The sequence below is a fragment of the Malus sylvestris genome, chromosome 13 (assembly GCF_916048215.2).
Source record: "Malus sylvestris chromosome 13, drMalSylv7.2, whole genome shotgun sequence".
NCBI lineage: Eukaryota > Viridiplantae > Streptophyta > Magnoliopsida > Rosales > Rosaceae > Malus > Malus sylvestris.
In genome coordinates, this window is record NC_062272.1 from 788597 (window position 1) to 811226 (window position 22630).

A 22630-nucleotide genomic window follows, 5' to 3' on the forward strand; every position below is an offset into this window, starting at 1 on the left:
GTGGGTTCAAAGAAACCCAATGAGTTTAAATAGAATTACCCTACTCTAACTAATACCGAGGCCTTTTGTGGTAAAACACCACACATGAAGGGTTGGGCAGGTGGTAAGGTTGGAGATAGTATCGGTATCGTTAGAGTTGGGCGAATCCCGCGATCCAAAAATCCAACACTTACCGCAAGTAGTGGTGGTGACAACCGTGTGCGGTGATGACGGTAGGTGGTTGGGGATGCGGCAGTAAGAATGGAATGTGGTGGTGGTGGCCATTCATAGTTCAGTTATTTGTATTTTTTGTTATTATACTCAAGGAAATTTAGGTTCCAAATGCAGCTGATTTGTTAAACGCTAACAATCTTTTGGCCTGGTGTCGGCTGTCAAAGATACATTCTTTGTTCTACACCGTCCTCCAGACGGATATATATTCCATCATACTTGAAAATTCAGAGCTCATAACAAAGATACATGCTTTGCTGTTCCAGAATCAGAAGTGGAACTCAAGGACTAATAAACTACCCGAAGACCTAATCGATAACTTAACTACAGCAACAGTAAAAGAACAAACAGAATGTGGGGTGAGTGAGGGCATGAAAACCTGCTAGCCTAAAACAGATGAGTTTTCTTTTTACAGCAGCATCAGTTACTGCAGAGAGCAATCGAAAGATTCAGATTAAGGCTCCGATTCCCGGAAGAAGAGGCGGAGCAGTCTTTGTAGTTAGACCTAGAGTAGGACGATGAGATTGCACCACTTAAGTCACTTGAAGAAGCATTACTCTTGTGGGAGGGGGGATGGTGTAACGAGAGGGACAGTGATAATTCACATTCACTGGCTTCGTCATCGTCTTTGGCATGTGCTCTTCCTGCCTCTTGTTTGGTGGTAACCTGGGGGAAGGACAATTAATTAAACACCATGTCAGTAGGTCACAGTTAATCTTCAAAGAGATGCAGCAATGCTATATGAAAATGATTCAATGAGACAATGTCTAACTGGGAACGGGAATGATTTACATACGCCTCTTAAGATGCTAGCAAATATTACATGTCGTATGTTTTACTTTTCTCATATTAGTCTGAGATGACATTGTAGCGTTCACACAAGTCTCTCTCGCTCTAAACAGGTAAAAGGACGTTTTAATAATTTGAATTTACTGTTTAAGATAGAGGAGGGGACCTGTATCTATACGAATCAGAATTGGACCACGGAATGTAAGAGTTTTTGCAGGCAAAACCAAAGAATTGTCCAACAACTTTTTTAGAATGTAGTTTATGTAAACGACAAGGCATGAAGAATAGGTGGACCTCGAAATTAAATAGGGCAGTATGGGATCATATATTTTCAATGCCAAACCACTGACTGTTTTCTAAATGCTGCACCCCAACCACCTTTTCCATCATTAAACAAGGAAGACGAATGAATTGCACAAAAAAACCAGAGATTTTAGTCGAAGAATTGTGATTCGTTATGACCGAAAATCATTTTCGCACTCATTTTCTCCATTTGCACTCCCCGTTTTCTCTCCGTCTATTCAATTTCATGACAGTAAATAAACCGGAGAATTTCCATAAAATAAAGAAGGGGGACTAGTCTACTGAACACTTTCGAAAAGTAGAGAACTGTTTAGGCAAAGAGGTGACGCAGGTTGACTTAAAATAAATCATGCACATTATTCCATCCATGCCCCCTCCCACCCTCTCTGTGGTCATAACTGGGCATGTCTGGATTTCCTGGTTGATACCAGAAAAGCAAGTAACAGCATTGCACACAACTTATTAGTCATTTCAAAATCAAAATATTGAAATGCAGCTGGTAGAGAGAGAGAGAGAGAACCTTCAAGAACTCAGACTCTGGCAAAGCAAATTTGAAGGCTGAAGGGTGAGGATCCTCCTTTATTCCCAATGCCAGCATATAATCATCAAAAGAGTACGGATTTGAGACTCTCACATATATTCCTCCTTGGCTGCATTGCATCTGCTGCTGCGGCTGCGAATTCTCTGATATGTTTGAACTCATCGTCTCGGTTGTTGCTGATGGGTAAATAGAATAAATAAAATAATCAAAAAGAAGAATATGTATCAAGGAACAAGAAAGCAACTTTCAGATAAAAGCAAAGATATCTCATGCAGTTCCTTTTTGTTTGTTTCTGATCACACGATTCACGCCATCTTTATTTTGGGATTTTCAAATACATTCCGCGAAATTCTATACATCGGGATTTTTCACCTCTTGTTCAGAAGATCAATGATCAAGATCTAACGTTCAAAACTACCAATATATAAAATATAAGGGAACCTGAGTATTTTTCGCTTTATTATGCTTTTTCGACATTTCATCAAAACAAAAAATCCTTACTCCAAAAAGAAACCATAGATAAAGATGGAAAAATAAAAGATAGTGGATATAGCTGTGCCTGCATAGTACAAATTGGTAGCTGGTGGTGCAGGTGCAGGTGTAGCCTAACCTTTTTGAACGGCGGGGGTTGCAGATGACCTGGGAATCGGATTCTCTGGTGGTTTGGAAGATGGGTAAAAGCTCAGACCATTTACTTCTTCAACACACCCATCATCCTTGGCCTCTTCAAACGAATGTAGTTTTCTTGTTTGCACCCTATCTGTAATTTTATAAAATAAAATATCCAAAAAGTCAGAAACAAACCCAAAAGAGAGAGAATACGTTCTTTAGAACAAAGTTTCAGGTTTCATGAGAAGTGCCAATACTAGAAGATCGTAAAGAAGAAACGTTCACTTTTGGTGTGAGCTGTTTGGGGCATCAACTAAAAGTCGACTACAAACAATAAATATGTATTATTAAAGAAGGGGGGGGGGGAAGATATATAACACATGAGGTGATGGTGCAGTTGCAGCTGAGTCCTCATATTTCATAAATTTATTCCATCGAGGGAGTTCATAACTCTGCAACTCTAGCTCCGGACACAACCCTTTACTGGAAAACTAATGGACGGTCGAGAAACATACATGAGAATATAAAAAGATGAAAACTTTGACAAGAAATTGGCCAAAGTAAATTATGGGCATGTACAAAGATGAATACTACTTTTACAATAAATCGGCCGACAAAAAGTAAGGGTATGCGAAAAGACGAAAACTTTGAATAAATCGGCAAAAATAAATCGATGGATATTTACCTTGTCTTCTAATCGGGTAGCCTTTCATGCTTCTATACATCTGATGATTAAAAGAAGGAGAAGGGAAACAAATTAATAAAAAGAAAGGAAGAAAAGTGTGAAAGCAAATGAATTTTTAACCTATCAGACAAACAAAAGCACTTTAGAAGAACTGGAGAAAAAAGCAAAAAGACCTGGAGATGGCTTTTGACATGAGAAATGGTGAGCCCTTTGACATCCATGAACTGAAGAACAAGTTTTGGAGTAGCCTCTGCGCGAGAAAATAAAGAAAAAATTAAATAAAAACAATAAAATTTTCTATAAAAGAAACAAAAATAGAAGGTGGGGTTTCGTAATTGCTCACTTCTATGGCCTCCGAGCCTTTCGATGGCCTGAAGAAAGCAGCGATGAAGCTCAGGAGTCCATCTCAAACGAGGCACCTTGGATCTCACATACTGCCTAACAGCGCCGTTCCTTGCACTGCAACTACTTGTAGTCATTTTTTTTCCTCAAATTCGCTTCTTTTGCCTTCAAAAGTCCAAACTTTCCCAGCCACCTGGGTCTTCCCCAAATCCCTTGAAAAAACTCCTTGCAACCTTCACACCCTCAGGATCGGCGTCGAGACCAGAACGAAACGGCGTCGTTCCGGGTTGGTCTTCTCTTTAAAAAGTTCAAAGCCCTTGAAAGTGTGTGTGTTGGTCACAGCAGAGACTGAGACGGCATTTAAAAAGAAGTGGAATTTAAAGCCAATATCTCATAGAGGAGGGAGAGAGAGAGAGAGAGAGAGATCACGAGAAAAAGATAAGACGAGCTGGGAAGCTCTGTAAATTCCTTAAAGAGTCTGATAATACCTATTTGCTATTGCTACAACTGCTGGTATTCCCTAGCCTGCCTCCCCTGCTAATCGTTCCAATACTATTCTATCCATTACCCACCCCCTTCTCTCTCCTCTCTCTCTCTCTCTCTCTCTCTCTCCCCTGCTGCTTCTGCTGCTGCCTGCGCCTTCTGTTTATTTCTTGCACACCTTCCTTGCACCCACTGGCAACCAAAATATTAATAATAAACTTATAGAATCGAAAAATACAGAAAATTATCTCTCTCTCTCTCTCTCTCTCTCTCTCTCAATACGCATCACACTCACTCACGAGCTTCTGAACCCTTCTTCTTCTCTCTAAATTATTACCCCTATACAAATAGGGAGGATGTGCTACAACTGCTTCGCTTTGACCTTTTTCTTTCTCTCTCTTCTTTCTCTCTCATGAATTCTATGGTTCTGATCATATACGCCAACGTCGTCATGATACAAAAAGCCCCGCCATGAAATAATTATTTTCATTTACCCGACCCAAATAACAAAAAGAAGAAAACAAATCATTGTTTATTTGTCTTTCTCCCTAATATTTCTCTGTCCTTCTGTATTCCCCTCGACACTCGACAGTCTCTTTTTATTTTCCGAAGTCAAATACTTAGAAACTATATCACGTGTACGGGGTAGAAAAAACTGAAAAGTATTCAGATACATGAAAAAAAATTTTGCCCTGCACATGCACATGCGAAGGGATAAGGAACTTAAGTCCAAAGTACTGGGATCAGTTATTATGTTGTTTGTTGTCTTTGGCGAGGCCCGCATGGGCCGTCCTTGCGAAACATCTCTCTTCGGGATGGCCATGCTCCCTTAAACCCTAAACCAACTAACCGAGTACAAATTTTGCATGCCTTCCATGATAAAATAGAAAGTAAAAAATTGGTTTATTTCTCTTCACAAATTATTTTTTTTTCATGAAAAAAATTTATTTTACATTTTTGCTTTGGAATGACACACTTATTGTGATCTGAATAAAGATACATTTTGATACGACTGTCTAATTTAAAAAGCTTTAGTATCGTATAAAACAACATGGAATTAGTTGAGACTCAGAATGTAAAAGTTACTATGCTTATGTAAAATATGCATCATAAATGACGTGGTTGAATATCTCTATCTACAATTTTTTTTTTCTTGCAAGTAACCTAACCTCTTTGTACAACATTATTGAATGTCTTCCTTCCTTTGTTTTTTTGTTTAAAAAAAGTTCAGAAGGAGATATGGCTACTCTCACCACCAACACTACAGCATGCCCACAACCTCAATCTGGAAGGACTTACACGTGACACTTAACTGTTAGCTATCACCGATATGGATTTACATCTGAGTTAAAGATCGTGCACCAATAAAATGGCTAACAGTAGAGATTAAACTTGAATTAGAGATTAACAATAAGCATGTCCTTACCAACTTAACCAACCTGGACCATAAAAGTCCTCCTTCCCTTTGTTTTTCTTTACGGGTAAGTTGAAATCGAATGATTGAATTGAAGTAAATGAACCGACTTGAAATTTTGAATCAATAATATACAACGCTATAGGTCCCCTCTTATAAATGGGTTGGCAGCATTTAACGATAAAGCATAAAAATATGTATGTCCCTTTATAAAATGAAAAAATAAAAAATAAACTAAAATACTCAGCATGGCAATATGAATGGCATGATGGCAATTTGTTAATTTGGTTCATGATCGGAGGGTAAAATTCCATTTAAGTTCATTAGTGGTTAAATCAATGAAGGATTAATATGTAACGCAAATGAAAATATTTTAGGTCCGACATCTGAATCACGTGGCCGTGTACACTTTAGACACAAAATTCCCTATAGCCCAGCACCTCTTGTTTTGAGACCAACAATTACCACAGGTAATGACCGTGCTCCCCTCTCACACCACTCCCATGACCTAGCACCTCCGGATTTCTCACACAAGAATCTCTCCAATTTGAAGGGGTTATGGTTGGTCACTTGAAAGGTATAGGACAAAGTACCCTAACCATTTTTCAATGTGTCTGCAGCTACAGAGGTCGAGCCATATATAGTTATTATCTAAATGGTAAATTAATGTTATGACATTATTATTAGTATACAGCTTCCTGCGTTTAGGCATTAGAGAATACAGTAACAGAGGTAAAGAGAGATGAGTACATATATATATATATGTCTGATTTAGGTTTTTTTTTTTCAATCACTTTAGGTTTGCCTGCATGTCGAGATTCATACCCTTCAGTGTGTGTGTGTGTGTATATATATATATATATAATATATGTATAAAGATGAATATATACATATATTGTCTGAAATGGTCAAAGCCTAACACTCTTTCTTACTACTGTGTTTCCTGTTGTGTTAACTGTTGCATCGGCTGATGAGGACTTTATGTCGAAATCCAAACATTTTACAGTCAACCAGATCATGCCAGGAAGGCAAAAGAAGAAGGTATACATACGTACCCCAACCCTAGTGAAATATGCACCGTCCACCGTACTTTTTTTAACGTGAGAAATACGGATGTCGATGAAGAATCAAGGGTTGTGATTGCGAGAAAGGACAATACATAGAGTGTGGATGATGAGTTAATTTCCTGTATATCGAATCGAATCAAATTTCACGCATGGGAGAAGGAAGAAGAAGCAGGTGGTTTTCTAAGGTCAAGCTTCAGTCATACATCAGTGTCATATTCTCCTTCGAACCTCTAGTTGTGTGCAGCCATAGCTAGGAAAGGCCTAATTTTTTGGCAAGTATATGATATTAGTTAACTAGGTCCGATTTCTAATTTTAAAAATACTTTAGTTGTTCTGATTCGGAGGTCCCGGAATTTTCAGAACCTAAATTCTAGTTGTCAAAGCTTACACAGTTAGAGCCAACATTCCTGTTTACTTTGTATGTGCTTTTGAATTTTCGATCATCAAATCTAATAAATTAAAAAAAATTATGACAAAAATTAAGTAATGTGTGAAAAATAAAAAACCACTCGTTTTGTTTACCAAATATCATTTTTCTCTGTTGCAGTAATACTCCTCAACTTTTTCTTTATTGGTATTTCTACTCAATTTTGCAGTAATTAGCAAAGGTGCCTCATGTTCCTGTCTGACTGTGGACGACAGTTTTGTACCCTCTTTAGGGCATGGATCCTCTCCGGATCCAATTGTCCTAATCTTAAGGATTAATAAATCCGGACCATTGAAATTTGATCCAACGGTTAAAGTTATTATAACTTTTATAGCATGTTCCTGTTTGTAGCCGTTAGATCAAATTTCACTATTCTGGATTTATTGATCCCTGAGATTAGGACAATTGAATTCGGAGAGGATCCATGTCCCCCTCTTTAATATCATGGCTCTGTGCCTCAATGTTAAACAAAGATACGCGCCCTCGTACGTATATACACGTTCTTACCAAAACTGCAACCCGGGCTTTTAATACTTTTTTATTTATTTTTTAGCGACAGAAAATAACAACTTTCTGTCCTAGCCGGAGTTTGAATATGATGCTTTTGGGCGTAGGGGGGTGGCGATGCGATGCACAAGGGAGGCTACCGTACTCGAGTTTTCAACGTAGGGTGGCTAAATTAGGTCTGGGAGTATGATATGCTTAAAAATTAGGAGTTAGGACAAATATCTTTTCTTATTCTTTTGCCCTTTTATTTTCTGGTCAGCAAAGGAATAAAGATTAATATTCAAAAATCTAATAGACAGTTGATTTACTATCAATGAATTAAGACGAGTTAATATTTCACATCGTTCCTGTATGAATTAGGTAGTTGATGAGAACATTGTGTCCGACTGTCGGCCATCTTTCATTTAAGTTCGATCAAGATGGGAAGGAAGGCTTCGAATTCGAAACAATACAAAAAAAAAGTTGAGATTCTATCACAAAATCATTAGCAATATATGAAATTCTTATAAGTTTATGTAAGATCCCTTCTGACATCAATAAGAAATTTATTCTCAATAAAACTGAAGAAGAAAGTCATATACTTTAGACCAATCAACCATTTACATCACAATTGGTAGTACAAAAAAAAAAGGGTCGAGGAAAAATCATGATTTATATGGGGTGGTGTTATTCACATATCCAACTTTACCTCTCACATACCCATCTCGATTTCTGAATTCTGATCAAATTAATTGAAGAATATCAATAATTAAAGTTAACAAGGATGTGTCAAAAATAAAAACGGTGTATGCATAACCATTCCTTTACATATCGATATAAAGACAAACATCACACTATTTATTCTTCTTGTATTCGTATAAATATGTGTCAGAATATATCAATGGAAATTCCTCTGGTCTGTTCCCCTTGATGTTAAATATGTATATGAATGAATATAAAAGAATTAATATATGAATGAATATAAAAGAATTAATATTTGTATGAGACTTTGTAGACTGATGAAAGATATATATGAAATATAAATAAATACACACACACACACACGATATTTCCAACCAAACGACAACTCTCCACGTACACGAACGTCTATAATTCTTTCTTTGTTCATCGACCTTTCTTTGTCTCAACTCTTAACGTGCGTTATGCATGTTCCTCCGACTGGAGCATTCAAACCCCTTTTCAGCAGATCCCACGGATCTCCAAAGGCAAATTAAGCTCATGAGTTTTCAAAATCAAGCTTTTAGTTTTCAGTGTTTGGTTTTTTGTTTTAATTTTCAAACTCTCGTATCTCAAACTCTTGTCGCATCATTTCAATTGAAGAAATAAAATTAGATCATTGTATTTTTAAAATTCAAAGGAAAATAAAGGTATTGGCCAGATACAAAATAGAAGGAGCCACTATGAATGTAATTTCAGCAAAAAAAAAGAAGAAAATATTAACGTAATAGGCAGTTTTGGTCTCTTTATATATATACATATATATATATATAATATTCTGTATAGTGTTTGTCAATGGCAGGGCACAGTACGATAATGATGGAAAGGTCAGAGAGGAAGAAAGGAATGATGGAAATTCCTGCGCAAATGGAATGATGCATACGGCAAAAGCATGTCCAGATCCACAGACGACCAAAGCCGACCCACCAGGCACCAACTAATTCTTTTATCGTTTTTATTTTTTGCTATAATACATGAATATTATTATATCTGTGATTTCTGAAGTTCTTGCAGCAGCAACAGTAGCAAGACAAAATGAACTTATTATATTCTCTTGTGGCTGTATTTTTCCTATCAATTTGTGTAGCAAGCATGCAGGTAAAAACCAAGGGGCAAAATCCAAAAAAACTTTCAAGAAGATGGAAAACTTAAAAAGGTGAGATTGGAGAAAGACAAAAAATGAGACTGTGAAGTGGGGAGGTGGCTTCGAGGACGCCGGTATATTTGGCGTATGCAGGTAAACATAAATTTGCCTTGATCAGTGTGTAATGTTTGTATATATATGTGCATTTATACGTATATGGATGTCATTGTGCATGGATGCATGCATGTGAATGTGGATCTCTCCCTCCGGTAAAAATTGTAAAGGGGTAACAACCTTTGGATGTCATTGTGCATTGAACCTTTAGGTTTTGAAATTGTTTAAATTTATACTTTTTTTTTTTTTGTTAACTGGAAACTTCATTACCAGGGCTGTCAGTCAAACTTACAAACGCCTACAAGAGGCAAGCAACATAAAGCATAAATATAAAACATAAGGTAGTGGAGGGGTACAGAAGGATAAGACGCTATAAAGTGTCGCTCTCTACACTACCTATTACAGAAAATTAAGAAAGACATGGTAGACCGTCATTGTTGAGAACATGAACCAATGAAGCTGGAGGGCGGTTTGCCCATGTGAAGTCGCACATCTCCATATTCCTACTTGGCACCAAACGGTCTGCCGTCATGTTGGCCAATCTTGGGATCAAAGATCAGCGGCATGCTTGAAAAGATTCCCTAATTCGCCGAATTTTGGTCAGGGAAGGGAATGCCTCCCAGCAGCCAAATTTTGAAGAGTCCCTCAAACAGTCAATACTCTCCCTGAATCGGATTCAATAATTACCATATCCATGACCAGAGAGATGGCAAACTCGTAACCACTGAGGATTGCCAAAGCTTCAGCCGCAACCACACACGGAGCACTGATTCGTTACCTCCTTGCCGCAACGGACAGTCCGTCAGAATTCTGTGCAACAACTCCAGCAAACCCATCACCATTGGCAGCGGTCCAGCTTGCATCCACATTAACCTTAACAAATGGAGAGCAGGGAGAAAGCCACCGGGTCGTGGCCTGCACATTCCATTCCGTAGTTGGTTCACTGTGGGTCGACAAGAGGCCTCCAAGAACGAGCCAACGGACACGGAGACAACAAGAATAACCCGCTGCGGGTATATGGCCCTCTGGTTGAATAGGAGATTACACCTGGCCTTCCAGATGTGCCAGCATGTAAAAGCAACTTGCGACAAAAACTTTTTCATTTCCAACTTCGACCCAAAGTTAGAATTAATGAGGGAAGAAAGCCAATTCACCAGAGTGGATATTCCGTCACTATTGATTCTGTAGTTTAAAGGTCCCCCAAACCTAACAGTCTCCACCCATGGGCATAAAAGTAGCATATGCTCCACGAATTCCTCTTAAGCATTGCAGATAGGGCAGGTTGGTGAGGGGGAGGACCTCCGTTTGTATAGATCAGCCATGGTTAGCATTGCCCGCTGTAAAGCCCGCCATTATTTGAGCGCTCATTCTCTATGTTGATGAGTTTTTTTTTTTACATGCAACGACAAATAAGTTAAACTCTTACATGGTTACCACAACAACAAAATGTAAATGGTACAAATTTGCCACACAGGCAATAGAGGTGAAAAATCTAAGAATAGAAGCACGCATAACACCGCTGCTAAAAGCGAAGTCACATTAAACCACCGCTGAAACAGTGGAGCCACAACAAACTCACCAGAGCGATACAACCCCGTTGAGCGTCAACACAAAACAAAAGTTGAATACACGCCGACCCACATATATATATATATATATATATATATATATATATATCTTATTCATCATGTCCAAACAGTCAATCAGACTGAAAGCAAAAGTTGTATACAATTTCGATATCTTATGATTGAACATGAGAAAATTAAAACTTTGAAACTCATCTCGAAGTTAATCCCAAATCTGTATAGTTTAAATTGTAGTTAGCCTAGTTGTAAATTAAAACAAGGGTTATACTTTAAGTTAACTAAAGAGGAGAGAAGAGAGAATATTGTGTTTCTGCATCTGGTATTGGTGATTCACTACTCTACTAGGTAAATAGTGTGTTACCGTACTGCTTCTGGCTGCTGGAGTTTACTTTTCGTGGATTAGGGTTAGGATATTTATTTTATTTTAATTTTTGGTGAAAGGATTAGTTAGGGTTTTATTTAATTTAGGAAATGAATGATGAGTGTCGTGACGTCGTCCATCGCCGGGCCAATTGACGTAGTAGACTAATAAGACTACGTCTGTGTCTGCAATTTGCCGCCGTGCCAAGTTTTATTTACATTACAAGGAACCAGTCGACCCAGCACTCATGGTCTAGGGAATTAATGAAGAATGATTGAAGAAAGGTTCCCACCATCTTGACTTTTCACTCTATATTGAAGAAAGGTTCCCACCATCTTGACTTTTCACTTTATGTATAAAGCCCAAAGGTCTCGAATTGCTAAGTAGAAAGTTTGAATGATAGTGTTGCTTTATCTTACGAGGGTTCAAAGTATTTCGAGACTTTATTATTTTTTTTTAATACCAGGAAAATAGTTATATATTATATGTCATCACAGGAGAACGATTATCTTCGAGTTTTTAAGTACTTTGGAATAGATTTTTTTCCGGATAGATCCTTCGGATTCTTCAATAATATATCACTATATCTAAACAGGATGACTATAACTATGTTAGGAAAACGATTTGTCTAACTGTAGCTTAGGAATTTCGAGCCTTCAACATTTTATGTCCACACAGAATTTTAAACGACGGCAATATATCGTGGTTGTTCCAAAATAACACTCAACCTTTTTTAACAAGTATTTGTTTCGGACAATATACTGAAATATGTAACGTAAATATTATTAAGTAACATGTGTCACTATCTAATGTGGTTGATTAGTGACTGTGGCTTCATCCGTGATGCATTGGGTTTAAACTTTTTAGAATTGATTAAGCAATTTATTAGTAGTTAAGTGGTCCTAAATCACTACTTTGCTATTGTATAAATAGCGTATGTGCTATCCCGTATAAATTTAATCATTCATTTAAACACAATACACAACAACTATTACATCACTTTCTCTCTCTAAACTCTCTCTAGTTCATCTTTCACACCGTCCATCTCTCTTTATTTTTCTCAATACCTTCCAGATGTACGTAGTTAACACTGTTACAGTATATAGTTTTTAAACAAGTCATAGTGTACGTGAACGAAATCATCATATGAAGGAGAAAATATATGGAAAGAAGTCATGCATCATCTAACTTCTTTTACGTTTAACTATGTTTTTCTTACTTTCCAAACGATTATCCATTGCTGGGTTCACACATGTTGAGCACGGTGCATGGAAGTCAAAGACAGCCGCAATCAAATGTCATATATTCACCGCCCCTGACATGGAACACCTGAAAGTTGAAATCATATGATTAAATTTGGAGAAATATACATTTATTATATTATTGTAATCATCACTTATATCGTCTCTTTAATAGAAATAATGCGCGCCAGCACATGTAGTTCAAATTTCTATTAAATAAATAGTACAAATTAATATGTAATAAGGGCAGCATTTATGTTAAATTTATACACTATTTTAGCTTCTAAAATCTATTTCTTAGTACATGATCTCTCTTATTAAATAGAATTAAAGAATTAGTAAATCTGTTCTGCCAAAAATGGGAAAAGGCTTATATTATAAAATATCTTGGCGTATCATTCTTCTGGGAAATATGTGATGATTAATCTCGAAGGTTGACCATAAAAAAGGTTGAGTCGTGGTCCTCGTAGAGATCGTGGGTTTCAGCTAGTGCAGCATGGCAACTGGAGAGGGTGTATTCAAACGTCCGTAGAGTCCTTTTCGATAGGCAACCCAGGTCAATGTATTAGGTTATAACTTTGACGATTTCTTACCCATAGAAGCAAAAGAGTATGTTTCCCTTGATCGGTCGATAACTTGCTATGTATTTTTTTTCTAAAAGAAAAATGGCACCTATATATTATTTCAACAAGTAAATAAATAAATAAATAAATATATATACATACATACATACAAACGGATTTGTGACACCATTTTTTTACGCAACTTTTGACATGTGTTTTCGTAGAACTCATTTTTGTAATGTATTTCAACGATCTGAACGTCATATATATGTATAACATGTATCTAATTGTCCCATCATATAAAATATCCTAGATTAGAAGCTACAAAGAATTTCAAACCTGAAAGAGACATTAATATTTTAAAACCAAGGCATGTGTAGTATTTCCCAGCATCTTTCTAGCCTCTATCTGTTCTAAGTCGTTCTTTGATCGAGTAAGCATGTCTTAAATGAAATTTGTCCAAATCAAAATGGCTAATTGTTGCCCAAAACACCAGGACTTTTAAATTAATCCATATTTTTTACCAAGCGTTAGTCTTTTTACACACTTCGAAACTAGGACCATTTCAGGCCGACATTTGTGAGTGTGTGTGTGTGAGAGCGAGAGAGAAATCAGAATATGGATGCGTGTTGTAGGTAACAAATAAAATCATGATTCCCCCATACAACATAGAAGAGACAAAACATAGAGAATAATTAAGAATAAATAATCCAATTTAGATGCATGCCTACACTAAAAATTGGGAAAAAGATCCTAGCCAAAGAGAAATTTTTTATTATGACAGGAATATAAGTGGTATATTACGTGTTTTTATGTAAGTGGTGAAAATTTTTATTTTTTAAGTTATTAACTTTTTAACACTCATATTCCACCATTTGTATAGTAACACGTGGTGTACCACCTCATGTGCCGGTCACATTAAAAAATCTCTCTTTGCCGGATCCTTTTTCTAGGGATCCTAGGAATCCCGTGATCGTAACCGTTCATCGGGCAGTCATTTTTCGTTAAGTACTATTCATCTTTAATTTTAAATTTTAAAATATTTTTTATCATACTATGTATGATAAACGATCATAATCATAAGATTCCTAGAAATGCATGTTTATACATAGAAATATAAAAGGCCTATCCTTTTTCACTTTATCACCTTCGACTTTGACCAAGAAAAAAACAAAAACAAAAAGGTGAATGATAATTTTCAAAACGTTTTTTTTAATCAACTGATAAATATTATTACTAGACTACTCGTGTGAGTTGTAGATAGCATTATTATTTTATTATTTTATAAAAATATTTTTTGATGTGTTGGAAACATAGCTCGGTACTAAGTGTCAATATAAATGGTTAGAAATTTGTTGTTTAAACATCTAACTTAACCATTTGTAATATAACATTTACTATGCTAGGCCGTGTTCACGACACACTGAAAATTCTCCCCACATTTAATGAAGAATGATTGATGTGAAATGTTCCGATCCGATCCCCACCATATATTGACTTTGCAAGCTCAAGGCATCGAATTAGGTGAAAAGTTTGAATAATTGTGGTGGTGTTTTTAGTTTCGATTGATAAGACTTCTACGTTTTGTGTGCCCTTTTGGCTATGTGCTAGTTGTGAATGATTTTCTGAACAAAAAGCTCACAAATACGTCCTAATTAATGTTTTTAGAGTTTTGACATATGATATTTGGAAATTTCACGATGCACGAAAGTTGCGATGGACTTTTTAATTGGTTGAAATGCAATCACATCGTCGTATTTGTGTTGGTTGGCACCGACACATCTTTTCGTATCTTCTCAGAAAGAGGAATTGTGGAAACCTAAAAAGTTGGGAGGCCAAATTCTTTTCACCAGAGTAATGGACCATTAATCTTTGAATGGGCCAAATCATCTGCAATGGTGGAGGCATCTCCGAAAGTTGAAGCGATCCAATACAGTCAAAAAGCAAGAACTTGTAGTTACCGTTTCGGAAAATCATACACAAATGTCAAGCAATGAGGAACTTAAATTTATTCGAATACTATGAAACTGGTTTGCACAACTGCGAAAACAACAGGACCGAGTCTATAACATTTGTCTCGGTACAAAAGGGTCCGGAGAAATTTCTCATCAGTTGCGGTGAAAAGCATCAAAACATCCACACCTCATAAATTTATGCTTCCTGTCAAAAATTTAAGCCAGAGTTAGTAGGCAGAACCAGTAAAATTCAACTGACGAAAGTAAGACGGAAAAGTAAGGCTTCGTGCCAAGTGATCAGCTGAAATAATATAAACAGCGAACATTGCTTACTGAAAGCGGGAACAGAAACTGGGGCAAGTGTGTTGTTGGAAAGTCTTTTACTCTCTACTTTCAATTGTGATCGGGTGATGAGCGTGTGCATAATTGCATATTTGAGTGCACACAACTACTTGGAAATGATGATACATTCATAAACTACTTTACCAGAAACTATTCCATGAGAACTTTCTATTCATTTATCCAACAAAGGAGAGAATAAAATGTAGCAAAATGGCAAGTTTTTATTTGGCTGAATGTATGATGAGATGCATGAATGTGGATGCCAGAATGGGATTTAGAATGACAAAAGAAGCCTCTTGGGGTGCTACTTGAGTTGAAATACCCCCACATAGTAGCATATCTGAAATGACCTCGCCTAATATTTCCTCTAGCCACAATTCTTAAACAGCTTAGGATATCAGCCCTAACCCTTTCCCCTGAGGTAAACAAAGGAAGGCAGAAAGGGCTAACTAAGGGGGAACAAATGCTTTTTCTGGTTTCCCCAGAGCCGCAGGGGAGAAAGAGTGGTGGGTTTGGAGGGGCGGGGTGTTGGCTTGTGAAGGCTCTGTTGGCCTGAGGTACAGAAGTTGTAAATTCAAAAGTACAAGTTGTATCTTGAAGTGTATAGCTCAGTTGGATGAGCATTACCCTTTTAACCTAATGGTTGTACATTCAAGTCACTTGAGCTGATATGCTACAACCAATGCTATGGTCAAAATAGCTGTAATCTTATCCCTCTATATAAGTCGGACATAACCTTTCTAATAAATGAGTCAGTAACCCAAATCCCTAAGTCACTTGAGCTGATATGCTACAACCAATGCTATGGTCAAAATAGTTGTAATCTTATACTTATACAGAAATCCGCATATATTGGCACAAAAAAGGCCACAAACCTAAAATGACATGAAGAAACTTGGGACTCTTGTATTTTCTGTAACATGGACACAACTAGCATAATTCAACTTCACATGTCAAATACTTGCATCTAAGAATTTCACTACCGAATGCACCACACGAAAGGCATAAATTACTTTGCCACATACCAGAAGAAAAGGAAAAGGGCATCTCAAACTCAAACACAAAAACACTTTTTCAACAGCCTAACAAATATAGGGATGATAGGCAATTAGGACCAACCATATAAAGCAATAAGAACAAATTTCCAGTTACCAGTCTTACACCCAAATAAATCCCTCCAACTATACACATCCTCACAGATTTGTCTTGCATCGTCTACTCTAATAAGCAAAGAGTACAGTTGGACAAGCTCAGGTGAAAACATAGGATGCATGTTTAGGTCATATGTAAGCTTGCTATATAATAGCATATTTAGGAAAACCCCATATACATAGCAAGTGCATTATATAAAACATCCAACCAACGGAATATCTAGCAAGGACGTTCACATAATCCACTCCATATTACTGAGACTCCTTAAATGATCTAAAAGAAATGACCACTAAAGATGCCAAATTCAAAGCTGATAATGTTTTTTTTTTCATTAGAGGGTGACCCAAATCATTGATTTTTATTAGTGAGCTGATATAATCCCAAAGCATTGAAATTTAGAGTTTTCAAAGATGCCATGATCCCATTTTAACATTGGTTAAATTCCCAAACTGATACCAGCTGATGCTTAAGCCGAAATTTGGACCCCCTCCACCCAAATCATTTCTTCAAGCTGAACCCATGAGTGAACAAATCTAAATACAAAACCCCATATTTCTCTTAGAAACTACATTGAGCCCAATTCAACACAAACCCTAGGCTCCATAATCGACCCGAAAAATTCCACAACAGCAGCCAAAAAACACGTAGTACTGAACAATTAACAACAAACCCATCAATCAACGAACCAACAGTTCAAATTCAAATGCCAAAAACAAGAAATAGAAGAAGCAGAACAAAGCACTAGTGAATTACCCAATAACGGATGGTGGGTTCTAAGCGTTGGCGGTGTTGGGAATGAGAGGAATCGGCTGCCCCTTCTTCTTTCCCTGCTTCAACTTGGCCTCCTCCTCGCGGATCTTCTGCATCGCGAGCATCCTCTCCATGACGAGCTCGTACTCGCACTTCTCGTAGGAGTGGCGCTCGTTCTCGCACTTCCATGGGAGGTAGAACTCCGCCTGCCTGCACTTGTTCAGAGGGATCAGCAAGTGGGCGCACTGGTCTCTGTACGGAATTGGCACCCTATTCTCCACCATCTCCGCTTGCGTCGCTATCATCTTCTTCGACGTTCCCTCGGCTGCCATTGCTCTGAAAAGTTGAGCACCCTTTGGTCCCTGGGAAAGAATTTGGTGGTGGCTTCGGCGGCGGCGTGTACGGCGGCTTTCGGTGTCGGGGTGTTCCAGGTCGTTTCAGTGTGCGGATTCGTGTTTAGTTACCATTAATCCAGCTCGAGTTCTTGTTAGTTTCAGGCTTTTTTTTTTTTTTTTTTTTTTTTTCCAGATTAGGCTGAAGGTAACTGGAGAAATTATTGGGCTGTTCAGCCCACATCAAGCCCAATGCAAAGAGAGATTGGGAAAACTAGTAATGTCCGTGAACAAGGATTGGATTGAAGAAATACTACTTTATTTTTCAACTTGCTAATTTAATGGTTAAAAAGTCGGACCATCGAAGACAAACCTGATACTTTGTTCTACTTTGACCTCTGAATTTTAGTCCTCTATTTTCCAACTCGTGTCAATATGCCCTAACTGTCACACTTTCTATAAATTCTATCACATGCTATGCTCGTGACCAACTTTTATAGGCAAAATACTACATTCACCAAGTTAATGCTTTAGAATTGCAATAATCAAACTTAACAAACATTGTCAAATTTAAAAGCTTGTACTGTAATAAATGGACACAATTACCCCTTAATTGATAGAACCACCGGTGGGAGGAACATTGGCGTGACCTAGAAGTTTAGGGAGGCTCATAACCAAAGTGAAAGTTCAACGGAAAAGTGAAACGGTTGTCCCAAAACGAAGAAGAAAATAAAAAAATAGGCCACCAGACTCTTGTGGGTTGGAAGTAGTTGTAAGGAGTGAAAACTGTGCATGGATTGAATAATCAAAACATGTAGAGAGCCCTGTTCAATTTGTTTAGGTTTTACCCCAATCTTAACTTGCATTATATACCATCAAAAGCTCAATCCAATGGACTCAAAATATGGAGCAATCTCTTCCAATGCACGATGAGGACGAAGCGCGGAGGCCGCCTTCAAAGAGGTTAGTTGCAAACTTCTGGCGAAACTCCAAGCGATTCTATGTTTATTCGTACATATGCGGTTTTTATCTGCTTTAGTTTTGTTAGGTTGGCGAACAAAGTTGCAGTCATAACTGGGGGTGCAAGAGGGATTGGAGCTGCCGCGGCCAAGCTATTCGCCCGAAACGGCGCCCATGTCATCGTTGCTGATATACTCGACGACATAGGAGCTACACTGGCTGATTCTATCGGAGGCCGGTACATACACTGCGATGTGTCAAAGGAAGCTGATGTTGAATCGGCTGTTGAGCTTGCACTCAAATGGAAGGGCCGAATTGACATCATGTTCAACAACGCCGGTGTTCCTGGTCCCTCGGGGAGTATATCCAGCCTTGACATGGAGCAGGTCAAGGACCTCCTCTCGATCAATGTTCTCGGCGTTGTGCACGGAATCAAGTACGCTGCAGCGGCCATGATCAAAGGTCGAAGAGGAGGGAGCATCATTTGCACATCAAGCTCAGCCGGTATCATGGGAGGCCTTGGGGGACATGCCTACACATTGTCGAAGGAGGCCCTCAACGGATTGGCAAAAAGTGCCGCGTGTGAGTTGGGAGTGCATGGCATTCGAGTGAACAACATTTCGCCTCACGGGGTTCCTTCGGAGATGCTCGTCGATGCCTACAGAATGCATCTCGGGAAAATGGACATGACGGCAGAAGATGTAAGCAGAATTGTGGGAGAGAGGGGGAGCTTGTTGCGCGGGAGGTGCGCAACCGTGGAAGATGTGGCGGAAGCCGCATTGTTCATGGCCAGCGAAGACGCCGGGTTTATAACGGGACATAATCTTGTTCTTGATGGGGGTTATACTTCTGCTTGCAGTACCATGAGCTTCATCTACCAGAACAGTAACAAGGATACAGTGTAATTCGTTGCTCTCATGAAGTTCAACGACGGATGACAAGATTATAAGTCAAATTCTAATTAAAAAGTTACTGGAACAAATTAACTCTATAAATCTTCTACAAAACTGTATTCCTTCCAACAGCAAGAAGCAAACACAGAAAATGGTTGTTAATCACAATCCCAGAACTACAAAACTAATTGCTCGACGCGGCTGGTTTAGGAAGGGAGGAGAAATAGCCTTTCCCGAACCTCCAAAGCGAGAATTAATACCAAGCTGCAGATCTAAATCTTGATGTGGAAGTAATCAGAATCAAAGTGATGTAGACGAACGTAACCATCCTCACCCCCACTTGAGAAACTGTTAAAAATACAACAAAAACCGAAAATATTAAGATAATCTCAAAGCAGCAAATTCTCTTTTCCAGAAAAAATTTCTCAATTCATATAGGCAGAAAATAAGCCACATCATCATCTGAGAAACAAGGAAACCATTATTCCTCCAGCACCAATTGTTAAGACTCCTAACCAGCTACGTAAAGTTGCATAATATTTATGAACGATTTCATCTCGATTTTAAAATTAATTTAAATTTTCTGGCTAAACATTTAAATTAATTGTTCATGTATTGAAATGAGAAAAAAAAAATGGTATCACTAAACATTAGCACAAGCAATATTGCACAGATAAAAGTGAGAAATTCCCAAGTACTATCTAACAGTAATCCAATCCAACTCTAATTAAGAAGAATTTGTTCATTGTGTATTCACCAATCATGAAACCAACAAAAGTAGTTAAGAGAATGAACTATACCTTTTTCCATCAGGATTAAACGCCAAAGCATTTATAGGTCCAAAATGCCCTTTAACACCTCCAATTTCTTCTTGAAGAATCTATTTATACATTAAGAAAAACAAAATCACTTACCGAGGAAATGACAACCGAGAACCTTCATACTCCAAAAGACATAAAAGAATAGTATGGTTTACCTTGTCATAGAATTTGGCTTCAAATTTCCCAGAACGATGATCAGTTGTGGTGACAGTTGATGCATCCTGACCACCACCAAGTACCACCTGGATAAAACACACGGAATATTTGTAATGAACCAGGAAAACAGTGCATATATAAGAGATACAAAATAACCAAGAGCCTTTAGTACATATCATCCATTCACTAAAGTTCCAACTAGAAACTAAGACACAAACTTCTCAATATGTGACTGATAGAAAGCATTTAATCGTATTTGTACTAACTCCACTTTTATCTCATTATGTAAGTAAACAAGTTGGAATGCAAACGAGACGGGTTCTAAGTAAATGAAATACCGAAAAGACAACATTTTGAAAAAATGCAAGACAATGCAAACAAATTTGAGATTACAGTTACATACATGATCACAAAGAGGAGACATTGCAACGGCATTGACTGGACGCTCGGTCACGTAGGTCTTGATAAGAGTCAACGTTCTAGTATCCCACAGCTAAAACATATGCAACAGAAAACGCAAAACTCAGTAAAAATTCGAAACCTACATACAACTCAAGAAACAAAGCACGAAGATTACGAGATGCATTACCTTGGCAGATTTATCTAGCGAACCGGTGAGGAAATGTGAACCATCCACAGATTTCGCAAGCGAAGTTATGGTCTTTTTGTGACCCACTTCCGGATCATTCTCCTTAAGTAGTTTACCAGTCTGCAAGTTAATCGAAAACACTTAAGAGTCAATCAAATTAAAGAAAAAGCTTTCAAATTTCCAATGCAAGTATTGAATAACATCACAGCGAGCCAATGCACACTCACCTCAGAATCCCAAATGCGAATAACTGCGTCTTCTCCGGCGCTTATGATGGTTCTGTTCAGAGGACCCCAAACAGCTCTGTTAATTCTTCCCTGAGGTCCCTTGAGTATCAGAGCCGATTCACCAATCTCTGAAAATTCGAAACCGTCGATCATTCCATATCCAATTTTAGATAAACCGAAAGGCAATACAACAAAAGAGGAAAAATCAAAGAAGCTTACGATCTTCGGGATCTCCGGCGATACGCTTGACGTGAATCGCCGACGTAACGTCCATGAAAGGGTCGGTGGTGATGACGGCGAGCTTATCGCCGACGGAGAAGTCGACAGCCCTCGCCGGCGAGTCAAAATTGAAGGTGAAAAGCTGCTGACCGGTCTGAACGTTCCACAGCTTGGCGGTCTGGTCGGCGCTGCCGGTAATGAGGCGGGCGGAGTCTCTGGACACATCGCAGCACCAAACGGCGCCGTTGTGGCCGCGGTAAGTCCCGAGGCGCTCGCCGTTGTCGGCGAACCAGACGGTGGGGTTGTGGTCTTTGGCGCAGGAGAAGAGGAGGTCGCCGTCCCTGTTGTATTTGAGGAAAGTCAGGGGCCTCTCGTGCCCTTTCATCAGTATCGGCCTCATCGTCGGAGTCGGAGAAGGAAAGAACCGACGGAGGTTTTGCAGGTGGAGAATTAGGATTCCGAAGGAGTGGCGACGGCTAACGTAGAGAGGGGCAGATTGTGGAAGAATGTTTTAGGTTTAAACCAATCGGGTTCGGTTAAACGGGGCGTGGGTCGGTATCCAAATTTAAGGCCCAAGGTTGGCTTAATTTAAGGCCCAATCGTGGCGTTATGATTTAAGGCCCAAGCTTTCCCGCCCTCGGTTGTGCATGCTCGCAGTGGAACTCATGCTGCCCCATGAACGTGAAGACCTCGGCAGCGCCTAACAAAAAGTAGTGGGGAAATTTGGCAAAGTATGCTAAGTGGAACAGAAACCTTTTCGTGGATCGAACCAAGCTCCCTGGCAAGCTGCAATCGGGTGATCTCTCTGACAATGCAGCAGCTGCCATGCATGGAATGGACACGAACAGACCCAATGAGGGGTGCGATATAGCATTTCCTTTTCAACTAGTAATATTTGTTGAAGCAACAAAAGTTTCTTCGTGCAGTTTGTCGGTGAAATAGTTGACAAGATTGGTAGAAATCCCATTGACGGCCAACCGTTCACAAAAGAACGCCTACATTATATATATATGTGTGTGTGTGTGTACACACTACAACTGTTGGGAAAAGAAGAGATTACTCGGACACATGAGAGCAAATGTCGAAGACAGTATGGTTCCCCTTCGAGTCCAACTGAACCATCTCCAGTGTAGAGGCCATCGCCTTCATTCTGGACTGGAAACAGTACATAATAACACGATCGCTAATCCA

General features: G+C 38.6%; 4 protein-coding genes and 1 long non-coding RNA gene across 6 annotated transcripts; 2 read left to right on the forward strand and 3 right to left on the reverse strand.

The window, feature by feature from the left end:
• Positions 1-331: 331 nt before the first annotated feature.
• Positions 332-4400, reverse strand: LOC126597452 (putative Myb family transcription factor At1g14600). 2 transcript variants are annotated; one of them, XM_050264247.1, is made up of 7 exons: positions 3968-4400; positions 3481-3827; positions 3311-3387; positions 3138-3177; positions 2454-2603; positions 1823-2019; positions 332-876 (listed from the first exon to the last, which is right to left on the reverse strand). In XM_050264247.1, the coding sequence occupies exons 2-7, from the start codon at positions 3614-3616 to the stop codon at positions 631-633; spliced, it is 846 nt and encodes a 281-aa protein (XP_050120204.1). In that variant the 5' UTR covers positions 3617-3827; positions 3968-4400; the 3' UTR covers positions 332-630. The 2 variants fall into 2 exon arrangements, with proteins under 2 accessions (XP_050120204.1, XP_050120203.1); XM_050264246.1 differs by having other exon boundaries at positions 3481-4400.
• Positions 4401-8908: 4508 nt separating this feature from the next.
• On the forward strand, positions 8909-10688 carry LOC126597037 (uncharacterized). Its single transcript, XR_007614111.1, has 2 exons — positions 8909-9331; positions 9566-10688. It is a non-coding gene; the product is annotated as an uncharacterized LOC126597037 (long non-coding RNA).
• A 4286-nt stretch (positions 10689-14974) lies between these two features.
• Positions 14975-17727, reverse strand: LOC126597651 (NADH dehydrogenase [ubiquinone] 1 beta subcomplex subunit 7-like). Its single transcript, XM_050264464.1, has 2 exons — positions 17246-17727; positions 14975-15203 (listed from the first exon to the last, which is right to left on the reverse strand). The coding sequence occupies exon 1, from the start codon at positions 17572-17574 to the stop codon at positions 17266-17268; it is 309 nt and encodes a 102-aa protein (XP_050120421.1). The 5' UTR covers positions 17575-17727; the 3' UTR covers positions 14975-15203; positions 17246-17265.
• Positions 17728-18167: 440 nt separating this feature from the next.
• Positions 18168-19520, forward strand: LOC126597416 (short-chain dehydrogenase reductase ATA1-like). The gene is made up of 2 exons (XM_050264216.1): positions 18168-18537; positions 18623-19520. Exons 1-2 carry the CDS (start codon positions 18479-18481, stop codon positions 19437-19439), a joined length of 876 nt encoding a protein of 291 aa, XP_050120173.1. The 5' UTR covers positions 18168-18478; the 3' UTR covers positions 19440-19520.
• Positions 19478-21941, reverse strand: LOC126597415 (eukaryotic translation initiation factor 3 subunit I-like). The gene is made up of 7 exons (XM_050264215.1): positions 21440-21941; positions 21221-21348; positions 20994-21113; positions 20808-20897; positions 20404-20490; positions 20228-20307; positions 19478-19775 (listed from the first exon to the last, which is right to left on the reverse strand). The coding sequence occupies exons 1-7, from the start codon at positions 21837-21839 to the stop codon at positions 19700-19702; spliced, it is 981 nt and encodes a 326-aa protein (XP_050120172.1). The 5' UTR covers positions 21840-21941; the 3' UTR covers positions 19478-19699.
• Positions 21942-22630: the final 689 nt, after the last annotated feature.